At 39.3% G+C, this 14734-nt stretch overlaps 1 protein-coding gene across 2 annotated transcripts in view; it reads left to right on the top strand.

Moving 5' to 3' along the window:
• The window catches only part of LOC126162449 (serine incorporator 1), a 122476-nt gene that overhangs the window by 51708 nt on the left and 56034 nt on the right, over window positions 1–14734 (top strand). For both annotated transcript variants that reach the window (XM_049918965.1, XM_049918966.1), the window contains exon 6: window positions 3382–3565. In XM_049918965.1, the coding sequence (XP_049774922.1) occupies window positions 3382–3565 (184 nt within the window). The remainder of the gene's footprint in view (window positions 1–3381; window positions 3566–14734) is intronic.

Consider the following 14734-nt stretch of genomic DNA (forward strand, 5'->3'; position numbering starts at 1 on the left):
TGGTCCATCAATATATCCAGTTGGATTACAGGATCTGAAACTTTGTTAGTGTTTTTAGAGTAAATTATCCAGGTAGATATAGCTGCAGAGTAAATATTTTTACAGTTGAAAGGATGACTAGCAAAGCAAAACATTAAAATATGGACCAGTCTCCAGATCTGAATGGACACTCATTCCTTCATTTGTCAAAAGATGAGTGGTCATGTAGATAGGGCGGATAACACCAATATAGGAAAATGAACAAGTTGAATATCACTGGATGGTTATGCTTATCAGAACATTATTAGGAAATCACTGTAACCAAACCGATATGTTTAGATAAATATTAGCTGATATTATACTATTGTACAATCAGAAAAAAGGAGCTACTGTAAACAAAAATCAATATGAAGTCCCAGGTTGTGTCAGTTAGCATTCAGAAGTTTTTATATGCTGTCATGACAGTGAATCTGAAGATACACAAACTGGTAGTTTACTCAGTTTTTAAGATGCATCGAAAAAATTTCCACGTTTTTAATTATTTTTCACTTATTTTAATCTTGATAATAAAACATTCTAACCTGTTAAATCAAAGCACTGCCGAAAGCACTTCAAGATTACCCTGACCATTACCAATACATGTATTACACACAAGACACTTCAAGAATAAATTTAAAATAACAAAAGAGATGGGCAAGAAAAAACTAAAAACATAGAGGAGAATGAAAATGAGTTCACAAATAACAACAAAAAATTCTTTGCATGCCACCAATAGACGTTAGTTAGAGAAATGAAGTGCATAAGGAGATAGCATAATTGGTTTGGCTGTCAGAAGTGGTGATTTTGTTAGCTGTGGTGGGAGTTATACAAAAGTGGTTAAACCTTGAACTGACTAATAGGACCACTGTAGTAAAAGTGTCACAATCAATGACTCAAGGGCTAGTTACCAACAAACTTAAATTTGTTTCAGTGGCAGCCACCTATAAAAATGTAGTTACCAATGTCCTGAAATCACAGGTTCATTTCATTTTGTTCAGTCTTTTCAAAAATTTTATTTGAAAAGTGGCTTACAGTAATCATTCTACACAGCATTATTTGCTAAATGACTCAGTTTGACATTTGTAATGGGTTCTGTATGTAGAAGATAACGATCCTACCTTTTCTCCCCATCTACATTGCTTTGAGCCAGTAGAAATCTGAAGCAATATCGTCAAATTCATATCATTAGAGTGATCTTTAACTACTGCTCTCAGTAATGTAAAATATTTTGAGTATGTGGTAAAAATTACACTTCTGATTGCATTTGAAGTTAGCTTATCAACAGTATCAGGAAAAGGATACCAGTACATAGCTACTCACTGTAAAGATGCAAGTTATGCTCTGTGCAAAATTCTACTAGGCGGCTTCCTCTTTCATTTCTTACCTCCAGTCCATATTTACCTACTAAATTTCCTTCTCTTCCTTTTCCTCCTATCGAATTCCAGTCACCCATGACTATTAAATCTTCATCTCCCTTCACTACCTGAATAATTTCTTTGATCTCATCATACATTTCTTCAATTTCTTCATCTGCAGAACTAGTTGGCTTATAAACTTGTACTACTGTAGTAGATGTGGGCTTCGTGTCTATCTTGGTCACGATAAGGCGTTCACTATACTGTTTGTAGTAGCTTACCTGCACTCCTATTTTTTTATTCATTAAAAACTTACTCCTGCATTACCCCTATCTGATTTTGTATTTGTAACCCTGTATTCACCTGACCAGAAGTCTTGTTCCTCCTGCCACTGAACTTCACTAATTCCCACTATATCTAACTTTAACCTATCTATTTCACTTTTTAAATTTTCTAACCAACCTGCCCGATTAAGGAATCTGACATTCCATGCTCCGATCCGTAGAACGCAGTTTTCTTTCTCCTGATAACGACGTCCTCTTGAGTAGACCCCGCCTGGAGATCTGAATGGGGGACTATTTTACCTCTGGAATATCTTTCTCAAGAGGATGCCATCATTATTTAACCATACAGTAAAGCTTTCAATATATGTAGGAATTTCTACTAACTTTTGCCTGTTGAAATTTCTGTGACCAGTTTTTTAACTGGGAGTGCAACAATTTCTGCCTCATCATCATTTCCTGAATTTTGTAATTAAACCACAATGGGTCTTTCCAATCCTTAATACACTTAGTCAGCACATACTTCTCTTGAGTGTGATTTACAACTAGTTTAAACTTTATTTGAATATGATGGACACAGGGGTTATGAGCAAAGTGATGGCCATTCATTGTCTAAGTAGGCTGCTGAACTGCTTACCTGCTCTTTCCAGCATAAAAACCCATTGCTGTGATATGGTCACTATTCCATGTCTCTCTCTACTGACACTGACAGTAAGGTAATGCCTTTTTGTAGCTACGAAGTTTAAAAGATTTCTGTTGTGTGTGGGTTGTCAAACTGGCTGCTTAAGATAGTTTTGAGAAAACATGTTCAGACCTGCTTCACAAGAATGTCTGACCATACTAGCTACAGGCAATCTGCAATCTCTACTGAGTTTAGATTTTCTTTGAATGATTCTACAACTGTCACAGTAGAGTTGGGTTGCTGGTAAAAACATCTGTTGGTTCAGTTGAGTTCTAGACAGGTTACTTGTCTCGATAACTTCAGTCAGACTCCATTTCAACCTTGATAAACACAAGAGTTTTTTTCAGTTGCTATGAACTCTCCCCCTCTTATTGCAACTAACCTGTCTGTGTGATATACATTCCATGCCTGATAAATATTGCAGAGCTTTCTACACATTGGGTTTCACCCAACTGTTGGTTCTGAGTATAATTTGAGCATGACAGCTGTAGAGCCATTAGGTAGAGAGTGAAATCAGGTTGCATTTAAACTAAATTAAAGACTCTTTGACTGTCAAAATTTTAACAGTAATTTGTCAAAGCATTCATAACAAAGATCATGAATGCCACCATCCTTTAGTGTTAAAATGGTAAGATCTTTACTTTTTGCTGTTTCCCATCTCCCCCTCCACTTCCCCCTCTCCTTTCCAAGACATTACTAAGAAGGTATGAATGCATTTCATCTAACATACTTGATATTTATGCAACATAAGGGAGAGGGAACTCTCACCTAGAGCAGATCAACGCATGAAGCACAGAAACATATCACAGAAAAGAGCCTCCACATTAGCTTTTGAGTGATGACTCTTTTTTTTCTAGCACAAGTGTAATTTCAGTGCTGGCATCATGTTCTTTCAATGGGAAACTTGTATTGAGTAGAATCTTGAAAACACACTCTCATATTCTGTAACTGCTCCTTATTTTTCGATTTTCAGTTTGTCGTTATTAACTAATAAAAAATTTTACCATCAATGATATTGTAAACGTGATTGTGCTTTTCATTTCAGCCTGATGAATGTGCCTTGAACAAGTTCTTCTTATCATTCAACTTGATACTGTGCCTCATTGTGAGTGTGGTATCAATTCTGGGCCCCGTTCAAGATGCGCAACCGAGGTCTGGCCTTCTGCAGTCTTCTGTAGTAACACTGTATGTTGTTTACCTCACATGGTCATCCCTTTCCAATCAGCCAGGTAATTTTATTAACTTATTTACAATTATATTTAAAATTTTGAATAATCTTGATGGGTTAATTTTTCTGTCTCAAGGAAATTGTTATACAGTTGAAGTTAGAATTTAGCTTAAAGCTTTTATGTACAATGTATGTTAGCAGCAGGGTGATTTCATCTTAAATCATACAGGTCATGTCAACTTGTAGTTATGAATTTCTGTGAAGAAATATATATTAGACCTATATATCATAAGTGCTAAGAAATAAAGTATTTTCATTTTTTGTGTGTGGCACGACTCTTCTAAAAATTTATATTTTGTAAATAACTCTTAAAGCAGTAGAGAACAAAAAATATAATAAACGAAAACTACTAGAGACCTGGCAGTTGTTTTGCGTTAACACTTCTCCTTAATGTGTTGAAATTTAGTTGGCATCCCTACACTTATGGGCTTCCTTTAACTTACAAATTTGACAAAAATACGAAATTTAAGTTAATTTTTGCTCTTAAAAAAATTATTTTTGTCTGATCTGGAGAGTCACAGAATGCTATCTTATCATATTACCAGATACTACTGATGTAATTATAAACAGTATCTTCTCTGCTCCATCTAACTGTATTATGTAAATATTTATTATTAAAAATGTAAACAATAGTATTTTTACTAGTTTTTATGAATTATTTGCGTGAAAACCATCTGAAAACTTTTCAAAATTTGCACAAAGTATTGTTTGGTTAGTATGTTACTAGTCAGTGCAGTCACAGTGGGCAATATTTTTGTCTAAAGTGTTAAAAATTTTTTCAACATTCTGCATATTTCGCATCACTGAATTTCTAGTGTAAAATGTGTGTTAGAAACACTGTTTCCAGTGCTCTTCTGTTTATCACAGATGTGTGAGAACTTGCACATTAACCATTCTGTATTGAGTTTTGTGTTTGGTTTGAATTTTTTTTAGATACAATATCAGTGAGGAAACACAGTAGTGAAAGAGTGAGGTGTGTGGGCTATCAAAAAGACACAAGAAATGGTATTTAGGGAAAGTGGAAAACACATTCACAATTGTTGGAAAACTGTCAGAGGTGCTCAAAAATCGTATTAGCATCATGTCCATTGTGCAGGAATTGCTACACTCACTAAAAGAAATTTAGTGACAACCCACCTGAACAATCACCATCACCCGAATGTGAAACTGAAGAAGACAGTGCAGATATTTATATTCCTGGGTGTGGAGTTGCTGATATGTTGAATGTTAGCATTTCTGCTCTATCCCCTACTACATCCCTCCAGAAATGTCCAGGAAAAGTAAGAAGCACAAGAAGGAAACAGTATGTGAAAAGAACAGTGGAAGAAATCGAAACAAGTTTTACATAAGCAACATCTTCAAAACCTTGTGAAGTGTATAATACAGATGCACTTGATGCAGGACCTGACGATAATGATATTTGCATGAAACGCGATGCATGATTTCGAAACATAAATACTGCTATCTCAACAGCCACCTATACTGAGAAAGTGCAGTCACTGACACAGATACCAGGTAACAATTCTAAGCAACAGACACAGGAATACATACTTTCTTCCTCACACTATTTGATTTCAAAAGCTCATAAAATAAAGAATGACAAGAAGATTTGGGCATGTCCAGATTCTTACTGTGGGCATCCATTGCAAGATGATACTTACTCTGGAATATTACTTAAGTGATGACAAAAATTGCAGCAGCCAAAGTCCCAATCAGGCTGATGTAGTTAGTAAAAATGGTGAAAAAGGTAAGATATCTCACAAGGTTGATAGTAGAAGTATATCTCCTATTGAGAAAGGATAATCTGAATTTAAAAACTGGTCTCACAAAATTCTATTCATTAGACCAAAATGGGTAAAATGGCAGCTAGTGAAGGAAGTATGCACATGTATTTACTGCACTAATTTGAAATTTGTTTGTTTTGCCATAAGTAGTGCCAGAGGAAAGAAGTAAACAGAGTTGGACCTGATGCTGTTGTGTATATATCAAGAGCTGCAAGATAAATGTTGGTTGCAGAATGGCATAGTGTCCTGATACTGAAGTGATGACTGTTGAAGCATTTGACAGGCCATAGCAGAAGTAAAATCAGCCACATCCCAGAATACTGACACATTAGTTCTTCATTTCGTCTTTCCTGAGAACTAGTTTGTTGCTTTGCAGAATGAAATTCAAAGTTTCCACTGGCACACATCACAGGTAGCAATATTCACATTTGTTGCTCACTTCCTTACTGTCTTGCTACTGTCAGTGATAATCTCATTCACGACAGTGCACATGCATGCCGCACTGTCAGCATGATAATTGATGACAGCATCTAGAGGCTATGCATTTCCTAAACATATGTATGTGACTGATGTGCAGTATCTCATTTTAAAAACCACTTTCAGCTTTGTGAGTTTGGTCAACACTGTAGTACAGGAATTGAGAAAAAAAAAAAAAATTTCAGCAACAGGTCATGGGAAAAGTGCATGTGATGGGGTAGGAGGTATCTGTAAAAATGTTGCAACAACATTTAATCTCCTGCATGAAGATGTTGATGCTATGAGAGCAGCATCCTGGAGTAGCACATACATTGCAAGAACAGTTCTCCACGAAATGCAGCCTGTTACTGTGTTTGAAATGCAGACACCACAGTAGATGTCAGAAGACTTTGTAGTGAGGCACTTCATTTCTTGTGTGTATGACAATCAGTAGGTGGGTCAGGTAATAATTGTCTCAGTCTCCTTAATGACACCTCGTGGTCTTGCTAATGCGTTCAAATGGCCATCACCAAAAGATCAGTGTGCAGTTCCCATTTTCCAAGTACTGCTCTTGTTGGGTAATCCTTGTCCATGTGCAAATTCAGCTCGGCTATACAAGTTCAGTGAGAAGCAGATGACGAAAAAAAAATGAACTCTTTTCAACAGTGCAGTGTTGATTATTACATTTTAGGCAATTTTAATTCATGGAAAGTCATGACAAAATACGCTAATAATTTGTGAATAATGTCATAAAAAGAAAAATGGGTATAAATTTCTGTATCTCATTTTTGTTATAAAATGCTTTCGAAGAAAGTTATGAATTGTTTTCCGACTCGCGTACAATATTGTAAAGTAATTACTTTGATTCAGACATACATTTTGCATGACATTTACTAAAAATCAGCAATCAATTTAAATAATTAAGCGTCCGTGATTTTCTGACTTTGAGAGAGAACTATTCAACAAAACATCGATGTGAGCCTTGAGAGCCAAAGGCCCACTCTTGTACCCTTGATTACTGCATGACACATAACTTTACGCCTCGCCTGGGCCTGTTAACACCTCCATTGGACTGTTGATAACTGGAAACATGACCGAGCGAGGTGGCGCAGTGGTTAGACACAGGACTCGCATTCGGGAGGACGACGGTTCAATCCCGCGTCCGGCCATCCTGATTTGGGTTTTCCGTGATTTCCCTAAATCGCTCCAGGCAAACGCCGGGATGGTTCCTAACAAAGGGCACGGCCGACTTCCTTCCCCGACCTTCCCTAATCCGATGAGACCGATGACCTTGCTGTCTGGTCTCCTTCCCCAAAACAACCAACCAACCAACTGGAAACATGTTTCTTGATCAGACGAGTCTTGTTTCAAATTGTATTGAGCGGATTGGCATGTATGGGTATGGAGACAACCTCATGAATCTGTGGACCCTACATGTCATCAGGGAACTGTTCAAACTGGTGGAGTCTCTGTAAAGGTATGAGATGTATGCAGTTAGTGATATGGGACCCCTGATAGGTATAGGTACGACTGACAGGTGACACATATGTAAGTGTCCTGTCTGATCACCTAAATCCCAACAGACCCGGGCAATTAGAGGAGAATAGTGTGACACCCCCACACGTCCAGAATTGCTAGAGTGGCTCCAGGAACACTCTTCTGAGTTCAAACACTTCTGCTGGCCACCAAACTCCTCAGACATGAACATTATGGAGCGTATCTGAGATGCCTTGTGTCGTGCTATTCAGAAGAGGTCTCCACCCCTCATAACTCTTAATTTATGAGCAGCCCGACAGGTTTCATGGTGTCAATTCCCTCCAGCACTACTTCAGACATTAGTTGAGTCTATGCCACATCATGTTGGGCACTTATGCATGCTTGCAGGGACCCTACGCGATATTAGGCAGGTGTACCAGTTTTTTTGGCTCTTTAATGTATGTAGATAAGTGGCCCCATCACACTTTACTGGAGCACTCCTGATGATGCCCTGGCCTGATGAACACTTGCTGTTGAGGACAGCATACTGGGTTCTATTATTTAAGAAGTCTTAGAGCCATTCACATATGTCCTTTTCATAAATGTTGTGGAACCTGGTGTGTTGTCGTTTTCTGATGTTCGTTGTAAGCAAAAATAGAGCACCTTCTGGCCAGCAACTTGAATGGGAAACAGATTTATCTGAGTAAAGCTGTTTAAAATGAAAACACTTAATAAACTGAACAATATTTTTGTTCCATTATTGAGAAACCTACTTCAGTCCTAAAGGCTTTTCATAATTCACAGATTGAGGTTGAATTATCATTGATGAAACCTTCAGGCTGTTCCATGAAAACCACTTCTTGCAAATCATTCCAGCCAAAGCTAAAAGAGTAAAAATTGATTCATACCTAACAAGAACTTGAGGACAATATTATGGAAATGGAAGAGGATGTAGATGAAGATGAAATGGGTGATACGATACTGCGTGAAGAGTTTGACAGAGCACTGAAAGACCTGAGTCGAAACAAGGCCCCCGGAGTAGACAACATTCATTAGAACTACTGACGGCCTTGGGAGAGCCAGTCCTGACAAAACTCTACCATCTGGTGAGCAAGATGTATGAAACAGGCGAAATACCCTCAGACTTCAAGAATAATATAATAATTCCAATCCCAAAGAAAGCAGGTGTCGACAAATGTGAAAATTACCGAACAATCAGTTTAATAAGCCACAGCTGCAAAATACTAACACGAATTCTTTACAGACGAATGGAAAAACTGGTAGAAGCCGACCTCGGGGAAGATCAGTTTGGATTCCGTAGAAATACTGGAACACGTGAGGCAATACTGACCTTACGACTTATCTTATAAGAAAGATTAAGGAAAGGCAAACCTACATTTCTAGCATTTGTAGACTTAGAGAAAGCTTTTGACAATGTTAACTGGAATACTCTCTTTCAAATTCTGAAGGTGGCAGGGGTAAAATACAGGGAGCGAAAGGATATATACAATTTGTACAGAAACCAGATGGCAGTTGTAAGAGTCGAGGGACATGAAAGGGAAGCGGTGGTTAAGAAGGGAGTAAGACAGGGTTGTAGCCTCTCCCCGATGTTATTCAATCTGTATATTGAGCAAGCAGTAAAGGAAACAAAAGAAAAATTCGGAGTAGGTATTAAAATCCATGGAGAAGAAATAAAAACGTTGAGGTTCGCCGATGACATTGTAATTCTGTCAGAGACAGCAAAGGACTTGGAAGAGCAGTTCAACGGAATGGATGGTGTCTTGAAGGGAGGATATAAGATGAACATCAACAAAAGCAAAACGAGGATAATGGAATGTAGTCGAATTAAGTCGGGTGATGCTGAGGGAATTAGATTAGGAAATGAGACACTTAAAGTAGTAAAGGAGTTTTGCTATTTAGGGAGTAAAATAACCGATGATGGTCGAAGTAGAGAGGATATAAAATGTAGACTGGCAATGGCAAGGAAAGCGTTTCTCAAGAAGAGGAATTTGTTAACATCGGGTATAGATTTAAGTGTCAGGAAGTCGTTTCTGAAAGTATTTGTATGGAGTGTAGCCATGTATGGAAGTGAAACATGGACGATAACTAGTTTGGACAAGAAGAGAATAGAAGCTTTCGAAATGTGGTGCTACAGAAGAATGCTGAAGATAAGGTGGGTAGATCACGTAACTAATGAGGAGGTATTGAATAGGATTGGGGAGAAGAGAAGTTTGTGGCACAACTTGACTAGAAGGAGGGATCGGTTGGTAGGACATGTTTTGAGGCATCAAGGGATCACAAATTTAGCATTGGAGGGCAGTGTGGAGGGTAAAAATCGTAGAGGGAGACCAAGAGATGAATACACTAAGCAGATTCAGAAGGATGTAGGTTGCAGTAGATACTGGGAGATGAAGAAGCTTGCACAGGATAGAGTAGCATGGAGAGCTGCATCAAACCAGTCTCAGGACTGAAGACCACAACAACAACAACAACAACAACATTTCATTTTGTAAACCTATTTAAAACCAATAGCCTGATGATCTGGAGACAGATTCACTAAGTCCCAAGAATTATTTATTGCCAACCAGTCTCTCTTGAAGGCCATTTCCACCTTGGAAATTTGCTTCATCAGTGACTGCCGTGTAAGACACATAATTTTGGAAATGAACAAGAAGACAAAGTTTGTCAGTGTTTCTAAGATTCATTCCAAGTTGAGCAACTTTCTCAGTAGCCCAGGGTCTTTGTTCTTGCATGACTACATCTCCATTTTCCTGAAGCTGTTGAATTTCACATTCTTGTGCTTCTTTTGGGAAGCTATATATGTATTTAATGTTGTTGTTCCTCAGTTGTTTAGAACACCTTGTGGTGTTTTCATTGAGAACTGTGTATCATGGAAGTTATTTTTTTTTCATTACAGGATCATACAGCCTACAATTGTTACTGAAAATAACCATAACCATCTTTGATTTGCTTTGAAATTTGGATTAAATCTGTTTGGGAGTATGCATGAAGCATTCAGATCCAAATCTCCTCATATACTTTAATAATGTTTTCTTCCAAAAATCATCTCTCCTAAGGTATCTTTCCACAAATAGTCTTATTTGCTGAAAGACTTGATGTACAGGTTGCTGTGTTAACAGCTTCTGCCCAAATTTTGCTTGGAAGACCAGAATAGAGTAGTACTGTGCACTAGCTACTGTTGACGTAATATATTCAGATTAGCATTGTTCTTTCACTGCTGATGCTAGTAATGTTGAAATGATAATGAAGCTTATTTTTAACAATTTTTTATCATTTCTGATAACTTTAAGCCGATTCCTTGCCTGCATTCACACCACCTGCTGAAACTCTAAGAATATAGAGGTAATGTTACTTTTGTTCTTAGCACAATATACAAATCTGTATGAAGTAAAATTATTGATATGAGTGGCATCTTCCCCCATACATCTGCATGGGCAGATGTCTGTGGAGTACATGCACATTTCCCCCACAGGACACACTCAACTCTCCTGTGGAGAATGTGCTCGGCTTCCATGTGGCCCCAGCCTTTGCAGCATTACTCCCTTCCCATGTTGTAAGCTTATACTTCCACTACCCCTTTCCCCCTCAGCCTCTCCGTTGGATGTTTTCTTGGTGTAGACCCTGCTTGGACCTGGTTTTTGATTTGGGACTCCAGGTTCCACTTCTGGTGTTTTCTACAACCTTTCATTAATTAAACATGGTCTCCATTGTTGAGTTTGACCTGCCACCAATTTTCAAAATTCCTCAGAAGTTTGAATTCTGCAGGTAAGTTCACCCAATGTGGTGGTAGCCCCCCTGACCACTCAGGGATCAGTGTTGGCACCTGAGTTGAAAACTCACTGTGTATGCCAAGAAGAGTGTGTGTGTGTGTGTGTGTGTGTGTGTGTGTGTGTGTGTGTGTGTGTGTGACTGGGGCATGAGCACTATGAGCATTGTGACTAGCCATGTAGCTGTTGCTGAGGCTGGGTGGCACCCATGGGGAGAGGCTCCATTTGAAGTGGGTGGCACCATGGCAGATGAGCCACAAATCAAGCGGATCAAGTTATCTCTTGCTGGTGGCCACACGGCCCCAACTGTGTCTATGGAAGGAAAATAATATTTTAATGCAGAGAGATAGGGCCCTAAAATGTTCCCTCCCAGGCTATGTGATGAGGGCTAAGCAGCAAGCAGAGCAATACTCCCAGCCATACTTGGTATGCACAAGGACTCATGATTATTCCTTCTTGGCCACAAAGCCCTTAGAAGCAGCATTGTCTTGGAAGTGGCACCCATCTCTGAAATGAAAAGTGCATCAGTTTTGATCAAAACAGTATTCCCTGCCTAGTGACAGGTTCTTCTGACTTGTAACAAGTTGGGTGACATACCGGTGCCTGTCACTCCCCATAATAGTCTAAATATGGTTCAAGGCATCATTTTTTTACCAAGACCTGCTCTTGCAATCTGATGACAAGCTACACACTAACTTGGAGTGACAGGATGTGCACTTCATTGGTCATATCCATAGGGGGGCGGAGGACAACAGAGTTGCTACTGGTGCCTTCACCCTGACCTTCAGAGGTGATACTGCCTGAAAAGGTCAATGTGTTGGTATATCATTGAAGTGTGAAACCATATGCCGCCAACCCCCCCCCCCCTCCCCCATGTGGCGCTGCAAGTGTTTGAAATTTGAGCACATCTTCGCATTGCGACACTAACCCCATATGTAGAGATTGTGGATGACTGCTGCATGCAAATGCTCCTTCTACCCCTCCCCCCCTCCCCCTCTGTGTTAATTGTGGAAAGCACCATTATGCCTGCTTGGAAGAGAACTCCTCTCCAGAAAGAGAAGAAAATAATATAAGACTATGGACAAACTAACTTGTCAAGAGGCCCAGAAGTAGTAAGAGTGGTTGCACCCAGCATGTGTAAATGTATCATATGGTGCAGCTACGATGACATCTCCCCTTTTGTCAATGGACTCCCACCTATTATGCCTCCTTCAGTGGGCCCTCAGAGCTGCTCAACCAAGCCTGTCTTCCTGATAGTTCAGGGCCCTCCTCTTGCTGCTCCCCTCTTACCTACTTTGGGATCATTAGCTTCCCACCTGGAGACAAATCATCTTCCTCCAGCTTCTCTCATCAGGAAGAAAACTCTCGAGTTACTTCCTACCAAGGCTTCTGCTGGTCTACAACTGGATACCAATCAGTAGCTGAAGGAGCCACTGGCTGCTGGCAGCAGGGCTTTCTGATCGTCATTATTACCTGAAACGGCTTCAGAAAAGCCCTTGCAATCTTCCAAATACTTCACTGACACTGTGTTGGAAGAATTAGTAAATAGCTCAACAGATGATCAGTTTCTGAGTTCAAAGGTGACGTCAGTAATGCATCTGAAAGTGAGTGTTCCGATGACATTGACAACAGTCCACAGCCTGTTCAAAGTAGTGTACAGAATTCTATATCTAAAAACGAGAACATACAATGGCAGTTAAAATCACCAGGACAATACGGTCGCCTACCTGCTTTGAATGTCATCAAGAATACCCTAGGAGCTACCAGGTACACAAGCAGCAGAATAAGTGGTGTAGAAAGCTCATTTGAAGTAATACCAGGGTGGCTGAAAAGTTCTTGGAACAGAATAGAAAAAAAGTACTTACTTGAAACTTTTTTAATGTAGTCTCCTGGTAGATTAATGCACTTGGTCCAACGATGTTCCAGTGCCTTGATCCCATCACGAAAATGAGTTTCCTCCAGGCCTGCAAAATATTTGTCAACTTCGGCTCTCAATTCTTCATTTGAAGTGTATCTTCGTCCACCAATAAAAATTTTCAGTTTTGGGGAGAGATGGAAGTCTGACGGAGCCATATCAGGTGAATAAGGCAGGTGTGGCAGCAATTCATACCTTAGTTTGTGTAATTTTGCTATGGGGATGGCATGTGTGCAGGCACGCATTGTCTTGATGGAAGATGACTTTCTTCCTTGCTAAACCTGGCCTTTTTTCGCATATCTTTTGTTGCAATTTGTCCAGGATATTAGAATAGTATTCTCCAGTAATTGTTTGCCCTGTGGGGAGATAATCTACAAACAGAATCCCCTTTGCATCCCAGGGCACTGATGCCATGACCTTCCCCACCAAAGGAATTGTATTTGCTTTCTTTGGTGTTGGATAATCAGCATGTTTCCATTGCTTTGACTGTTTAGTCTCTGGGGTACAGTAGCACACCCAAGTTTCATCTGTGGTCACAAACCGGTGCAAAAATCTTGTTCGTTTCTCCTATGTGGGCCAAACATTGTTCAGATATGTCCATTCTCATGCGTTTTTGATCCAGTGCCAAGATTCATGGCACCCATCCTGCAGAATTTTTTCTAATTCTTGAGTTAAAATGTGATATCTTTTCAGCCGACATTTGGCAAGCATTATCAATTTCATGCACTTTTAATCGGCAGTCCTGCCTGAGCATTTTGTGCACTTTAGCAATTATTTCTGGAGTAGTGACACATCTTGGCTGACTGCTGTGCAAATCATCATCTAAGCTATCCTGACCAAATCTAAATTCATTTGTCCACTGAGTGACAGATGAATGTGAAGGAGCAGAGTCCCCCAGTGTATCCTGGAAATCCGCATGAATGTCCTTTGCTTTCATACCTTTCTTTATGAAGTACTTAATCATTTGCTTGAATCTTGATTTTTCCATCTTAACAAATCACTGTGTGGGAACAACAAGAGAGCTATATCACTGACAGAGTGCTCTTCCAAGAGCACTGACATGGCACGTGTTTACAGGCAACAGTCCAATGAATATCATGTGAACAACTTGTTGTGCTAGCGCTCACCTCTCGTGGTCATTCCGAGAACTATTTAAACCGGCCTTATATTTTCTACAGCACTTCAGAATGAAATAAGAGATGTCAGATATTGAGGGGCTACGAGTTTATGGTAAATAATGGACAAACATTGATTATTCTTTTTTACATGCATAATGAATTAAGAAGGGAGACAGAAAAAGCAAAGGAGAAATGGCTGACAGGAAAATGTGACAAGTTAGAGAAGTTAGAGAAAGAAGGAAAATATGATATGATGTACAAAGAAGAAATGGATTTGACATTCAGGGAAAAGAGAAACAACAATGGACTGATGGGAGTAGAGGCAGCAGATGGTAAAATGGTGAGTGAATCCCAAGAAATAATGAGAAGATGGGAAGAATGTATAGAATGGCTATATGCTGCAGACAGCCGACCAAGTGAAGAAGACCTTGGGGTAGAAGAAGAAGATAAAGTTGCAGATGATGACAAAGGAAATGCAATACTAACTAGTGAGATAGAAGAATCTTTGAAGGAGATGAAAAATGGAAAGGCAATGGGAATTGATGAGATTCCGGTGGAACTGTTAGTCATTAGAGAAAGAAGGGAAAAGGGAGTTGATTGAATTGTGTAATCAAATATACATGACAGGAAAAC

Source organism: Schistocerca cancellata, chromosome 2 (genome assembly GCF_023864275.1).
Source record: "Schistocerca cancellata isolate TAMUIC-IGC-003103 chromosome 2, iqSchCanc2.1, whole genome shotgun sequence".
In the NCBI taxonomy this organism is placed as follows: domain Eukaryota; kingdom Metazoa; phylum Arthropoda; class Insecta; order Orthoptera; family Acrididae; genus Schistocerca; species Schistocerca cancellata.